Genomic DNA, 16,721 nt, shown 5'->3' on the forward strand with positions numbered 1-16,721 from the left:
GTTGGCAGGCGGGCCTTCCCTCCAATGGCCATTGGAGCAACTAAATGACCTCCATTTGTCTAAATATACATAGGGATTAAGGAGAGAGCGCAGCCTTCTTAATGCTGGACCCAACCGCTGTCACAGGAGTAGTGCGGAGGGAGAGGCGCTGAGGCAAGATGAGTAACCTCTCCCTCCTTTAGTGTGACCACACCGATCACCGTAACTTTTTATTATCTCTGTTTTTTACTATATATTGGGGCTGATGTGTATTGTAGTCCTTGCTGCCGGCCCAGTAGTAATGGGAGTGAGCGCAGGACTTCTCTTTTTGTATAAGTGAGAGAATATCTGGATAAACCATAGAAATTGTCAGCTGACGAGTTATAAGTAGGAAATGTAGCCCAACAATTTCAGGACATACAAAGATTGAAATACTGTAAATAGAACTAATTATGCCAAACAGTAGAATCAAAATGATTAGAGACTGCTGATCAATACAAATAAAGTATACATATATCATAAAGTGGACACATACTGTGGCTGTGTCTTCATAGTAACTCATACATAGAGCATATAGTGGACACAAACAGTGGCCCAACACGCAGAATTAAGTCAAACACAGAAAAATAACAATCAGTAACAATGTATTACTGGGTCTTAGAATGCCCGGATTGAACGTATAAGACTAACGAGTAACGAGCCGAGGTCAGGAATACAGAAAGGACCAAATATGGAATGAACAAAGCCAAAGGGTAAGGGATATAAAATATGGAAAATCAAGCCAAGATCAAAAACCAAAAATACCATAGATTCCAAAGATACAATAAACAGGAACACGCTCTTGGATAACCAACAGGATGGAAACCACGACAGGGCACTGAACATCTGCAAGTTTGGGTTTAAATAACCCTGTAAACCTGCTATTTGCTACATTGGGTCCCATAACCCCAGAACCTGCATGCACGGCGAAACCGTGATGCCGCACGCACATTCACATCACTAGTGAAGTCATTTTGGGCAGCACTAGTGAAGTCATTTTGGGCATATGATAATATTGCACCGCCTTGCAGCGGCCGGCGGCCTTCTTAATGCTGGACCCAACCGCTGTCACAGGAGTAGTGCGGAGGGAGAGGCGCTGAGGCAAGATGAGTAACCTCTCCCTCCTTTAGTGTGACCACACCGATCAGCTGTAGTCACATCGCAGTGCCGATCCGGCACCGTGACACTGAGGCTGTGTCTTCATAGTAACTCAACATAGAGGATAAAGTGGATACATATACTGAGGCCGAATCTTCAGACCAGCTCATACATAGAACATTTAGAGGACACATTTACTGAGGCTGTGCTTTACACCAACTCACAGAGAGCATATAGTGGATACACATATTGAGGTTATGTCGGCATAGTAATTCATACATATAGCATTTACGGGACACATACTGATGCTGTGCTTCACACTAGCAAATATACAAAGATAATAGCAGTAACACATACTGAGGCTGTGTGATAACCAACCTATAAAAGGTCTTCACACCAGTTCATACAGAGAGGATATCTTGGTTTCATATGCTGATTTAGATAAGCAAGAAGATCCAAACAATATATTATCTTCCACTCTCTGAGAAAGCTCAGACTTTGACAGGAGCGGCATTTTACAGCTCCTGTACCTTTAAGAAATCTGTTCTGGCTGCCTATTTACTTATATGGAAGGTCCCCTCTCAGCACTTTACTGTGTTTCCATTCCCGAGCAGCGAGCCCAGTGAGCTGTCAATGCTGCTAGCGAGTGAGACACAGGGAGCAGGCAGGAGCCTGGGGAGAAGATGGGAGGGAAGTAGTACTTCTCCCTGGCTGACAGCCTGCACACACAGGAAGCATAACTTGGCAATCAGGCACAGCCGGGCAGCCCATGCGGGGCTTTCAAAGTCATGTTTCCTGTGCATGTAAGGCTGTCTGGCAGGGAGAGGCAGTTACATAGCTGCTGGCAGAGAGAGGGGAAGAGCTCCCTGCTTTTGTTTTAATTCAGCTTTCACTGTGATTCCCCCTTCTGCTGGATGGAAGCTGGAAGTTTCAGCCAGGCGTGAGCACAGATTATTTAAAGGAGCAATGTGGGCTCACTGGGCAGTGGCACCCAGGTATATCATGTTCATATTACTGATTCCTAGGGTTTGTATGGGGGTGTAATTTTCTGTATGTGTGTGTGTATGTTTGAGAGTGTAATTGTCTGTGTGTGTTTGAGGGTGTAATTGTGTGTGTGTGTTTGAGGGTGTTTTTGTCAGTGAGCCTGTGAGGGTGTATTTTTGTGTGTTTCTGAGGGTGTAACTGTGAGTGTGCTTGATGTGTATTTTTGATGGTATTATATGTGTTTGAGATTGTAATTGTGTGTGAGTGAGTCATAGGTGCCAAATACACACACTTTTATATTAATCACATTCGCAACTTTCCATGCACACACTTCTGCACTTATATATACATACAAACTAACAATCTACACAAAATCTCCATAAAATGCATATTACATTATTGAGGCCAAGGTGGAAGGTGCGAAAGTGTGGTGGAAGCCAGGTGCTTCTCACAGAAGTCACAAAGCTGAAGACTGTGATCATGACATCATGTCCCAGAAGCTGAGAAAAGTTATCACCAACCCAGTACTACTGCAGCTAGACAGCGTCTGGTAAGGGAGGAAAGTAAATGACTAATAGGTGTGTGCTTGTATAGGCCAGTATGTGAGTGTCAGTGTTTGTATGGGCTGCTGTGTTTGTGAGTATGGATTATTGTGTGTGTGTCAGTATGGATCAATGTGTGCCAGTGTGTGTGTGTGTGTATACCAGTGTTTGGATCGATCATTGTGTGTGTCAGGGTGGATCAATGTGTGTCAGCATGGATCACTGTGTGTGTGTGTATCAGTATGGATTAATGTGTGTGTGTGTTTGTTAATGAGTGTATGTTTGTGTGTACCAGTGTTTGTATGGGTCCCTATGTGTGTCAGCATGGATCAATGTGTGCCAGTGTATGCTAATGAGAGTGTGCCAGTGTGTTTGTATGGGTCACAGTGTGTATGTATGTGTGCCAGTGAGAATGTATGCATTAGTGAGTTTGTGCGCCAGTGTCTGTTAATGAATGTGAGTGTGTGTGTGTGTGGGCATCAGTGAGTATGTGTCAGTGTGTGTGTTCCAGTGAGCATCCATTAATTATATATATGTGTGTGTGTCTATATATCTATCTCACAAGTGTAATTTTATAAATTATTATGTTTATTTCTATATTTACATACATCATGATACACATATGTTTATAGACATATATATGTATAATAAATTTGTAAATTACACACATGAAATTCACATTCGTCAAATAGTTATTCACTAAATTTGTAGTTTTCGTCAAATAGTTATTCACTAAATTTGTAGTTTTAGGAAGTGAAAATCTGAACTGCATAATTTAGACCAAAATAGTGGATTCGAAAAATTCTCAAGCTCAGCTATTGTGACAACTTGACTATTTTAGCCAAAAATATGCAATCTAGCAGCATGGCAACTCGCCATGGCAACTCGCGGAAACTTGTGAGAGAGAGAGACTGATCCTGTTGGACTTGAAAAATGAGCTCTGGGCCCCATCTTCATAGGACAATTGTTGTGCATTAAGACCACCAGGGAATATAGTGTCCACACTCCCTGACCACAGGTAATAGGCAGGGAGGGGTTAATAAATGTTATTAGATATAAAAAAAACTACAGCCCACACCACAAACACACACACACTATACCCAGTACACACCAGTACACAAATACACACACTGTATCCTCTACAGACGCTGGTTCCAGTACACAAACACATATTGCATGCACTACACAAACACACACTGCTTCCACTTCACAAACCCAGACACTACAAACACTACATAAACACAGACACTGCATTCATTATACAACATAGACACTGTTTCCAAGATACAAACACACACTGAATCCACTACACAAACACACATTGCATCCACTACACACACTGTGCCCACTACACAAACACAGACACTGCATCCACTACACAAATATACGCAATGCATTCACTACACATACTGCATACCATACACAAACACAGACACTGCATTCACTACACACTGCATAAATTAATGGATGTGGGTGTGTTTTCATGAGCATGGTTTTAGTGGGGGGGGGGGGGGGGAGCATTTCATCCTTGGAACCAGACAGCACAATGTCTTGGGCCGGCCCTGACTAATGCACTTACATGAGGAGGGAAAACATACTAAACCGCCATAGAGACAGATGAACAGTTTTAGCAGCAAATGGGGATTTGAGCAACTGACAGCCTAAACTGATTAAACTATAGGCTTCCATCTGTACCCCATATGCCATTTGTCATCACCAGTGGGGAGAAGGTTTAAAGCAAACCCCAGACAAGGTGGAATGCATAGAAGAGGTATACCCAGTTAGTCACCCTATGGAAGTGCTCTTTGCTGGGTCTTCAGGGAAAAGAGGCTTAGCTTCAGCTGGGCCTCATGTATGCAGTGGACCGCCTTCATTCCCTGAGGGAGAGAATTGAGTCAAACCCCCAGTTACAAAAGGTGTTACCCAGGTTGGCGACTCATAGAGATGTGCTGTTTCTGGGTCTTCAGGGATTAGAGTCTGAACCCCCACTGGGTCTCATGTAAGCAGTGGACCACATTCATCCCCTGAGGGAGGGAGTTGAGTCAGACCTCCAGTCACAAAAGGGGTTACCCAGGCTGGCGAATCATTGAGATGTGCTGTTGCTGGGTCTTCAGGGATAAGAGACTGAACCCTGGCATGTATGCAGTGGACCATTTTCATCCCCTGAGGGAGAGATTGGGTCCAGCTCCCGGTCACTAAGGAGGTACCCAGGGTGGCGACTCAAAGAGATGGGCTGTTGTTGGGTATTCAGGGCTCAGATGCTGAACCCTGGCAGGGCTACAAAGATATTGCCTGGTGAGCATAAAAAAAATCTAGGTCTGCTTAAGCAGACTCCTTCGAAACTGCTATGAAGGACAGGAAAAAGACTGGCTGCCTGATGGGAAGGGGAGTGTCTTTTTATACCAATTTCAGAGTTCTATTACCTGTCCTTTCTACTGTGAGGGGAGGAGCTAACCCATAGGTAAATGCTTTCATGATTGATCAGGAAAAGTGATTTAATTCCTAAATTGCAGAGAATTAAACAGTGAGACTGCAGGGGCTTGATCTATACACAAAACTACTTCATTAAGCTAAAGTGGTTTTGGTGCCTATATTATTTATTTAACAGGTTTACCTAGAAAAATTAAGGGAGTAGAACATTGTGCCAGATTGATCTAGTCAGAAAAAACTAACATATTTTATTTTGTTCTGTGGATGACATAAAGGAAAATGAAAAAACAAAAAGACTGTGAAATACAGATATTGCATGAATAATAAAAGATTAGGACAACACATAATTACCATTTGCTCTATCCACAACTTCTGATGCTGTAGATGTTAAGATATCAGTAACATCATCCTTCAAACCAGTTAAAACTGTTACAAAAACAAGTGATAAAAATCATGAAACAGTATTGAAAAATCTATTGATATTAAAATTCCCTAGCATTTTTGAGAAACTAAATTATAATGTCAACAAACTTTTTACCCTGGCACTATGGTTTCCCTTTAACCACTTTGTTTATACAGCCCTATTAACACCTCCTTGCATGTAACTTGCACAGCCCTCCTAAACACTTTCTGTACGGTAAGCATGTCAGACTCAAAAGCTAGCACAGGCCAAATAAACAAGGTTTAAGTTTATGTGGGCCGCAAAAGAAAAACAGACTTAAAAACAGAAACGTAATTTTGTTTTGAAAAGTACAGTATAAAAAAAAAAAAAAAACAGCATCCCCCTCTACTAAACCCCTGTCCCCCCTCTATATTAAAGCCCAGCCCTTCACTCTATAATAAATCCAAGTCACCCCCACTACTAAACCTTGGCCCTTGTTTAAAAAAAATAAAAAAATAAAAATATTAGCAAACAATCAGACTCCACACACATTGCCGTGCCAGTATACGACTCCGGAGTCCAGCCTCTGGTATACCCCTAATGGCGCCGTCCGCACCCTTTCCCAAAGAGGATCCTCCCACTACTCCTTGAAACCCTCTGAAGGTGGAGCACTTTTACGTCACGTCGGAATGTGACGTGGCGTTGCGTGCCTCCGTGCACCCCCAGGTACTCCACTGTCCAGCCGCAGCCATCGCAACACTGACCAACACATACTCACTGACAGACACACTCACTCACTCTCTGACAGACACACACACACTCACTGATTGACAGACACACACACACTGACAGACACACACACACACTCACTGAAAGACACACACACACACACTGGAACACACACTCACTCACAGACACACACTGAGACACACTCACTGACAAACACACACACACAATGAGACACACACTCACTGACAGACAGACAGACACACACACACACAGTCACTGACAGACACACACACACTCACTGATCGACACTCACACACACACATTTACACATTCTTGCACACACTCAAATCATTTAATTTTTTGTTCCCTACCTATGGGAGGTGATGTGGGGCCTGGAGTCCAGTGGGGATCTTTTCTCGGGAGCTCAGTCTTCCTGCTCCTCACTACTCCCTTGCGTGGAGTCTTCCTGCTCCTCACTACTCCCTTGCGTGGAGTTTAGTGATGCCGTGTGCCGGAATGACGTCATATTCCGTCACCCAGCATCACTACAGAGGGTGCACGAGGGAGCAGTGAGGAGCAGTTAGACTGAGCTCCCTCGCTGCCACCAGGTACCTCTCCTCCCTGGCTGGTACCGGGTAAATTTTTGCAGTGTAGGCACCTGCAATGTGGGGAGAGCAGGTGTCTACTCTGCCTTAGTAAGCATGGCAAACTCGCATCTCGCCGCGAGTTTGACATGCTTGCTGTAAAGAAACATCTAATGTTTACACTTCCTTTATTTCAAATTCTGTATAATTTCAAATTGCTTTTCCACTGCACTGTTAATAGCTTGCAAGACATTGCAGGAGCCTCCTGTATGTGATTAAAGTTAAACTTACGGAGCAGGACATAAAACCTTTAAAAGTCATTTAGCATGTGATTGAAAAATAAACCCTTTTGTTTTCATGCAGGCTTTGTCAGTCACAGTCAGGGTAGGTGTGGCTAGGGCTGCATGAACAGAAACAAAAGTGAGTTAACTCTTAAATGGCAGTCTGCTGTGGGACACAGATTATATATTTTCTTAAAAACTAAATTTCACAAGGTTTAGAATTGTACCTACGAGATCCATAACGTAAACTGCATGAAACAACAGCAGTAAGTCAAAGTATCACTGGATGATATCTTACCAGAATGTGTGGTTGTAGACCCACCAACAGCTTGTTCCAAAAAGTTCTCTTTATTTGCTGTAAAAAATAATGAGAAAACAAAATAATGTTTATTTCCCAAAGCTGATGTAAAAAGCAATAAAACATTATTTCCAGAAGAGGGAGACATTGCATCACTAAACAGGTTTTAAAGCACCAGCAGAAAGCCACTTTATATGGCAAACACCAATATGTATGATTTTGTTAAACAGTCAGGATGGATTAAGTCATCGTATATCTCTTGAATGCTCTAATGCATGCAATAATATTATAAGTATGAATTTATTATATTCCTGATTATTACAGATATTACTTTATATAATATTAAACAGATATTGCCTTGGGTGTTTGTGGGAAGATTGCTCAATGAGTAGGGATACTAAAATATAACATAATAACTAATATAGTAACAAAAAAATCCTTTTAAAGGGACACTATCACATAAAACTAAAATATATTTACACGTATTTATCGAAAATTTCTAATATTTAAAAAAATTTACTTTTTTGAAGTGCTGGTCTGTCATATTGGGGGCAGAGATAAGATGCGAAAATATACAAATATGTTGAGAATTTAAATATTATAAAACATTTTTTTACTGGCAGTGTTACATTAAAGTGAGTGAACATTTCAGAATTCTTTCAGGTTTACACACTAAAAAAGTCTCACAAATTCATAGTGAATTTAATTTTTATTTAATTTTTGCCAAAACAGTTTAACTCCTATGTAAGTAATTGTGTTAGTATTCCCACAGTAAAGTAACAACAAAACTTCTATTTTACCTTCGTACTAATACACAATAATATAAGCTCGCAATGGTATGTGAAACCTCAGATTTATAAAATTGTGGGCCTAGTACCTGAGCACAATCCATATATCTGTTCAGGGCTGTCTTTAATATTGATTGGGCCCTGGGCAAGCATTTAATTAGGCCCCCTGGACCTTGCCCCCCACTTCCACTCCCTGACATGCAATCACGTCCTCCACTCCCGAACGCAGCAGCAAAACTAAAGTAGAGAGGGCACAGGTGCAATAATTTTTTGAACTGGCCAAGGGTGGCCAAACGATAGATCCCCATCTGTCTTGCAACTCCAACAATGCTTTGACAGCCGGTGCTCTACCATTTTCCCATGCTTGCAGGGTTGTATTTAGTACTAAGCAGTGTTTGTGTGTTTCAATGTAAGCATGTTTTTGTATGGAGTATATTTGTGTAAATGTAGGGGTGGGTTTGTATGTTGTGTTAGCGTTTGAATGCAAGCATGCATTTATGTGTAGTGTTTGTTTTCAATGCAGGGGTGTGTTTTTATATATTTTTGGTGTTTAACACAAAGGTGTGTTTGTATGTAGTATTGACGTTTCAATGCATGACTGTGTTTGCATGTAGTGTTGATGTTTGAATGCAGCAGTGTGCTTGTGTGTAGTGTTGGCATTTTGAATGCTGAGATGTATGCACATGTACACATACACTGCCACACACACAGACTGTAATACACATACACATACATTGAAACACATGCAGACACACAGATCTAAACACTGACACACATGCAGACGCAGACTGACACAGATACACACACAAATACACAACCTGACACACCTGCTGACATATATATACAAACACTGACAAATGTGGATACTCAGACACACTGACACACATGCAGATATACAGATAAACACACTGACTCTATACTGATACACAGACAGATATACACACACTGACAACTTACAGATACACAAATACATACAATAACATACAGATACACATTGACACACAAAGACACACAGATACACAACTTGACATACATGCAGATACACATACACACAGATACAAACACTGACACACATGCATATACACATACACAGAGTTACATACACATGAACATACACACAATGACAGATACACACAGAATACATATAGAAACATAGATATAATAGATATACTGACAAAATACAGATACACAGATATACACACTGACACACACACATACTGACAACATAGAGATATACACTGACAGACATATTGAGACACACACACTGACATAGTGACTGACAGACATATGGACACACACAGACAAATTGACACACAGACATACTGGCACACAGACAGACATACTGACACACTGACACACATAGATATGCTGACACACACACACACACACACACACACACACACACACACATATACTGACACACAGACATACTGACACACATGCAAATGTTAAAAGGTTAAAGCCTCCCTCCAGTTTCCTACCTTATTCAGGAGGGTGGCTTCCCTGGGGTCCAGTGGCAGGCTGAGGTAGTTGGGAGTGAGAGGCCCTACCCCCTCCTTACGACTTTTTCCTCCCTCCCGTGTGGCTTCAATCTATCTGGGATGAAGTGACTCACGGCAGTCACGTCCTTCCAGCCTGCTGCTGTAAAGCAAGGGGGCCCTGTCAGGCTGTTAAAAGGCCACAGCACCCGACCGGGCCCCCTTAGTGTGTGGACCCCCGGTTCAGCTGCAGTACCTGCGAGCCCATGGGGCAGATAAAAAAATGTTTTGCGGACAGCGGGGCCCACAGGGCAGCTGCCTAGGGCCCCCCAGAAGTAACAGGCCCCGGGGCCACTGACCCATTTGCCCCGCTTTAAAGACGGTCCTGTAGTTGTTGATGAATCCCCTAAATCAGCATCAGGGTATATAGGCCCATTCCTCTTGTAAAAGCTGTTCAGTTCACTGATATTTTTGGGCTATCTACAAGGTTCACATGAGGTCACTTCATTCGGGTTATAGTCTTTGACTTTTCAAATATCATTTTAATACACGACAGCAGGCTTCATACATGCTATATTCACCTTCTGTCAATATTACAATTGAGATGATATATATATATAAATACATATATACAGGGAGTGCAGAATTATTAGGCAAGTTGTATTTCTGAGGATTAATTTTATTATTGAACAACAACCATGTTCTCAATGAACCCAAAAAACTCATTAATATCAAAGCTGACTATTTTTGGAAGTAGTTTTTAGTTTGTTTTTAGTTATAGCTATTTTAGGGGGATATCTGTGTGTGCAGGTGACTATTACTGTGCATAATTATTAGGCAACTTAACAAAAAACAAATATATACCCATTTCAATTATTTATTTTTACCAGTGAAACCAATATAACATCTCAACATTCACAAATATACATTTCTGACATTCAAAAACATAACAAAAACAAATCAGTGACCAATATAGCCACCTTTCTTTGCAAGGACACTTAAAAGCCTGCCATCCATGGATTCTGTCGGTGTTTTGATTTGTTCACCATCAACATTGCGTGCAGCAGCAACCACAGCCTCCCAGACACTGTTCAGAGAGGTGTACTGTTTTCCCTCCTTGTAAATCTCACATTTGATGATGGACCACAGGTTCTCAATGGGGTTCAGATCAGGTGAACAAGGAGGCCATGTCATTAGATTTTCTTCTTTTATACCCTTTCTTGCCAGCCACGCTGTGGAGTACTTGGACGCGTGTGATGGAGCATTGTCCTGCATGAAAATCATGTTTTTCTTGAAGGATGCAGACTTCTTCCTGTACCACTGCTTGAAGAAGGTGTCTTCCAGAAACTGGGAGTTGAGCTTGACTCCATCCTCAACCTGAAAAGGCCCCACAAGCTCATCTTTGATGATACCAGCCCAAACCAGTACTCCACCTCCACCTTGCTGGCGTCTGAGTCGGACTGGAGCTCTCTGCCCTTTACCAATCCATCCATCTGGCCCATCAAGACTCACTCTCATTTCATCAGTCCATAAAACCTTAGAAAAATCAGTCTTGAGATATTTCTTGGCCCAGTCTTGACGTTTCAGCTTGTGTGTCTTGTTCAGTGGTGGTCGTCTTTCAGCCTTTCTTACCTTGGCCATGTCTCTGAGTATTGCACACCTTGTGCTTTTGGGCACTCCAGTGATGTTGCAGCTCTGAAATATGGCCAAACCGGTGGCAAGTGGCATCTTGGCAGCTGCACGCTTGACTTTTCTCAGTTCATGGGCAGTTATTTTGCGCCTTGGTTTCTCCACACGCTTCTTGCGACCCTGTTGACTATTTTGAATGAAACGCTTGATTGTTCGATGATCACGCTTCAGAAGCTTTGCAATTTTAAGAGTGCTGCATCCCTCTGCAAGATATCTCACTATATCTTTTCTGAGCCTGTCAAGTCCTTCTTTTGACCCATTTTGCCAAAGGAAAGGAAGTTGCCTAATAATTATGCACACCTGATATAGGGTGTTGATGTCATTAGACCACACCCCTTCTCATTACAGAGATGCACATCACCTAATATGCTTAATTGGTAGTAGGCTTTCGAGCCTATACAGCTTGGAGTAAGACAACATGCATAAAGAGGATGATGTGGTCAAAATACTCATTTGCCTAATAATTCTGAACTCCCTGTATATGTATATATATATATATATATATATATATATATATATATATATATATTTTAAATGTATTGATTTGTTTATTTTTTATATTTATTTCGCTAGCCAGTAATAATATATTTTGAAAGGACAAGTTGGTTTGGCTTTATAACAACTTTGTATCAATTTGAGGCAAGAAAGTAAAAAAAATCATTTTTGAACTCAATTATTATGAATCAGGCCCAAATAACTCTTGTACTAAGAACGTTAGTTATAAATATGTTTTATAAACGGGACCTTCAAATTCTACATAATAAGCCACAAAATAATAACCTGCCAAAATGTATACACATGGACTAGCAGAGAATGCCGGAAAAATAAACTTTCTTAGATCTTTGCATTTTCCAAATGAGTCAGAAAACTCTTTTAAAACCTTGAGTTTCCATTCCAGTTCGCTCTCTGATGTTCCCATCTAGTGCAACCTCTGCTGTGTAACTGGAATTAGTGAAACTGAACACAACAGCCAATGCAGTAACTGGGCAGCCCCAGAGGATGCCGGCAAGACCAGAAATCACAGTACTATGCCAATATTTGCAGATCTTTGGTCTTTTTAATGGTGGTTACTATGTTTCTGCCAGGAAATTGGAATTCACATATTACGATGATTATTTCATGTTTATGTAACATTTACTAAGCACACAATGCTCTCAAGGGTAAACATGGAAATGGAAATTAGATGGAAGACCACATTTGTAATAAAGATACCTGACAGGGTAAACATAAAGTTCTCACTGTGGTCTAGAAATGTCCGGTGCAAGGATCTAGGTTAGCATAGACCTAACAGTGTATAGACCAAAACTGAGCAACATTTTAATATACAGTACAAGTTGGAAGGGAAGAGGATAACACAACATACCAATAGTTGTTTATTGATATAAAGACAAACAACTGGCTGACGCTCTCAGCAAAGGACTTTGCCAGAAGAAGAGGGACAAAACAGATGGGCAACATCTACATAACTTTGAGGTGCAACCGTTCATAAGCAATTTACATAAACTCTTTAAGGTAAGATGGCACCCAAGACCTACAGACACTATAACAACTTAACTGAGAACAATTTGTTATGGTACACGGAGTGTTCAATAAAGTCAAGGCCAATTGAATAGTTAGTGTTTGTCTATGTAGATTTCACGTCTATGCGCTTGGTTGTATGCACCTGTTAGCATCGGCGTAGGAACCGGTGGGGATGGTGGGAAACACATCCCTCCCCAGGACATCATGAGTCCATGTTGCACACACAGTGCTGGCACAGGAATCACCTTTGGTGACTGTCTGAGTGACTGCCACTAAAGGTATTCCTAGGCAGTAATTTAAACACTGCCTTTTCTTCTATACTTATAAAAAAAAAAAAAAAGAATTACATTTTGCATAGAAAAAGCCTTTGAAGGGCGAAGGGAGCCATCAGACTGAGAAGAACATGGTTATCAGCAAAAATCAGCATGGTTTTATGAAGCACAGGTCATTCTATGAAGAAGTAAGTAGAAGTATAGATCAGGGTGCTGCAGTGGATGTGATCTATTTGGATTTTGCCAAGGCATTTGATACAGTTCCACACAATAGATTAGTGTTCAAACTCAAAGAAATTGGTCTAGATGAAAATGCTTGTTCATGGGTAGAACATTGGCTTAAAATAGAGTACAAAGAGTTGTCATTAATGGTACATTTTCAAGCTGGACAGAGGTGGCAAGCGGTGTCCCTCAGGGTTCTGTTCTGAGACCCCTTCTATTTAACATATTTATGAATGATCTTGAAAAAAGCATTGAAAGTCATGTTTCAGTGTTTGCAGATGACACAAAACTCTGTAAAGTAATACAATGTGAGCAATATATTACCTTGCTGCAGAGGGATTTAGATAGACTGGGGGACTGGGCACTCAAATGGCAGATGAAATTTAATGTTGAAAAATGCAAAGTTATGCACTTCGGCATAAAGAATACACAAGCAACGTATACCCTTAATGGAAGCGAATTAGGGGTAACAACACACGAAAAGGACTTGGGAATTGTTATAGACAACAAACTGCAACAATGTGCAATGTCAATCAGCAGTGGCAAAGGCCAGTAAGGTATTGTCATGCATGAAAAAGGGCATTTATTTCTCGGGATGAGAATATCATTTTGCCTCTTTATAAAACACTGGTGAGACCACATATTGAATATGCTGTGCAATTTTGGGCACCTGTTCTAAAGAAGGATATTGTGGCACTAGAAAAAGTGCAGAGGTGGGTTACAAAATTAATAAAAGGAAAGGAACAAATCAGCTATGAAGAAAGGTTAACAAATTTAAACCTCTTTAGTTTAGAAAAACGTTGCCTGAGATGGGATATGATAACATTATACAAATATATTTGGGGTCAATACAATCCATTATGTGGAAATCTTTTCACAAACCGGACTTTACATAGGACACGAGGTCATGGACTGGAAGAAAGAAGATTTCGTCTAAGGCAAAGAAAATATTTTTTTTATTGTAAGAACAATATGGATGTGGAATTCTCTGCCTGAAGAAGTGGTTTTATCAGAGTCCATACAGATGTTCAAACAGCAACTGGATGCATACTTGCAAAAACAGAATATTCAAGGATATAATTTTTCAATGTAGGGTAATAGCTGCTTGATCCAAGGATTATTCTGACTGCCATTGTTGTTGGAGGATATTGCCTAAACGGTGGAAGGCATTCACCCAGCACAAGTGGAAAGGTTATTATGTCAGCAATAACCCAACATGTCCATCCTAAAATAAGTACCTGTAGGAAATAATACAGAAGACCTCGAGCCAAAGATTACCTCCTAGATAGGCTAGTTAGATTAAAGAGCTAAGTCTAAACATAAACTGTGCCCTCAAATGGGCACCTTTAAATAGTAAGAATAAGTCCAAAGTAGCTGCCTGTCTAATAAAAGGATGTCCAGATGATAAACTCCTATGGTAAGTATAGCATGTCAGTTAATAAATCTGATATGAGGGTTAACAAGCACCCGATTGTGGAGTTTAAATATTCAGGACAAGTAATGTATAATTTATAGATAGTATTTTAGGTGCCAATCCTAATGTTAGTTATGAATGAAGGGGGTATAGTTGAATTCCTCATTCAGCCCCTGAGGTGTTAAAGTCTTAAATGCATAGATCCATTGTGACTCTTTTTGTAAGAGAAGTATATTGAAATTCTCTTTTCTAGTATTTGGTAGGAGTTTTTCAATTGCTTAAAATTTACGATTTTCCATTATGGAATTTTATGATGTGCCTTGCGACAGATGTAGGTGTTATGGTGTTGCCAGTTGATCCAATATGCTGTAAAATACGACGTCATAATTGCTGGAATGTCTTACCAATGTAATGAGGTAAATAATGCGAGTTGTGCTGCAATTTACTAGTGCGTTGGTGTGTACAGTAATATTGGAATGGGTTGATTTTACCTCTTTGGATGGGATAATATATTGTCAGGCCCTACATTGATGACATCTGTAGGTGCCTTTTGTTTGAGTGAGCTGATTGGATGTAGACAGAATGGATTCCAAGTGACTATGTACTAGAAGATCTTGTAGGTTCTTGGATCTGCGGGCTGTGAGAGCTGGACGATCTGGTAGGGACTGTTAAAATATAGAATTATGTAACAGTATTGGCCAGTTCTTTGACAGAATGTCGGACATAGTTGCCCAGCCACTGTCATACGTGGCTATACATCTTGGAGAAAATTGTTCTTTTTTGGCAGTCCTGACAATTTGTTGCTTCAACTCTTGTTTTGCAATTTCCCAATGTGTTTACGTTATTAACCAACGTTTATTGAATTTTGGCTGCAGGGATGCTATTGTTACATTATATGAGTGTTATCCAAGATTTCCCCCTCGTGGACCATTAATGGGCCAATTTGTATTGGGAGGGTACAAGCAAGAAACACATTTTTTAACTGGCTGATTCTTATGTTTTTGAAACCTAAAAAACTGTGCCAAGTCTTTGACCCCTGACTTTGACAGAATTTCTTTACATCTTTGCACAAATTATTAAAATATTTGATTTGTGAAATTGTACTGACCTATTGGGACATCACACTGTTGCAATACATGTGCTTATTCTTTGTTTATATTATATTATGAAAATAAAATTTACTATGCTTTTGTCATCATGGGTGTTGCTATGAGAATGAGCTGCTTTACTCCCTTTCACTAGGTTCCATTTTTCCTGTCAATATCTATCCACAAGCTTTGTCTGTTGGATTTTTCTGTCCAAGACAATTATTTAGTTTGGTGGGACGAAAATGTGCTGGGTACATTATTGCTATATATGATATACAGCAAAAATATTTTCTGACAGATGCAATTTACTTTTTTTGGGTAAATTTCTGTTTTATTAAAGAAATATATATTGTTACAGAAAAAGAGAGGCGTGTGGTTAGCATGTTGAAACACGCAGGTTTCAGTTTCGGTATATATTTTCAAACAAGGTGAGATCCGCAGTTCTCTCATCAAGCCTTAAGGTCCGAGCTTAGTAGGTCGCCTAACACCTAGCGTCGCCTAGCGTGCATTGGGTTGCTTGTAACGCTTAGAACATCTGATTCTGCTATACATTACATTAGCTAACTGTTCTTCATCCCGTTCTCGATACCAGATAGGTCCTTCCTTATACACCTTTCCCTGCCTGTTTAACTACCTTCACTCTGGTGTCTAATCATGTAATCTATTCTATCCTGTGTGTTGTTGTCAACAGGTCTTCAACACCAGTGTTTGATCTGTGGGTCCGCGGGGGTGGGGGGCTTGTGGTGCGTTCTGTGGTAGATTCCCGGCTACGCCCCAGACCCCGTGAGTCGTCTGTTGGCCAGCCCGACCCCCGTCGCATAGGGAAATTTACTTTTTTTAATTCAGCAAGCATTGACATATTCATTGGTCTTACTTTGGGTCACATGTTATGTGGGTTGCAAT

The 16,721-nt window shown here is 40.6% G+C and overlaps 1 protein-coding gene across 1 annotated transcript in view; it reads right to left on the reverse strand.

The window, feature by feature from the left end:
* The window catches only part of ADGRG2 (adhesion G protein-coupled receptor G2), a 148,544-nt gene that overhangs the window by 79,894 nt on the left and 51,929 nt on the right, over nt 1-16,721 (reverse strand). Inside the window, exons 4-5 of the mRNA XM_063444698.1 lie at nt 7,347-7,403; nt 5,424-5,498 (exon numbers count right to left, since the gene is read on the reverse strand). Of these exons, the coding sequence (XP_063300768.1) occupies nt 5,424-5,498; nt 7,347-7,403 (132 nt within the window). The remainder of the gene's footprint in view (nt 1-5,423; nt 5,499-7,346; nt 7,404-16,721) is intronic.

Source organism: Pelobates fuscus, chromosome 1 (genome assembly GCF_036172605.1).
Source record: "Pelobates fuscus isolate aPelFus1 chromosome 1, aPelFus1.pri, whole genome shotgun sequence".
Lineage (NCBI taxonomy): Eukaryota > Metazoa > Chordata > Amphibia > Anura > Pelobatidae > Pelobates > Pelobates fuscus.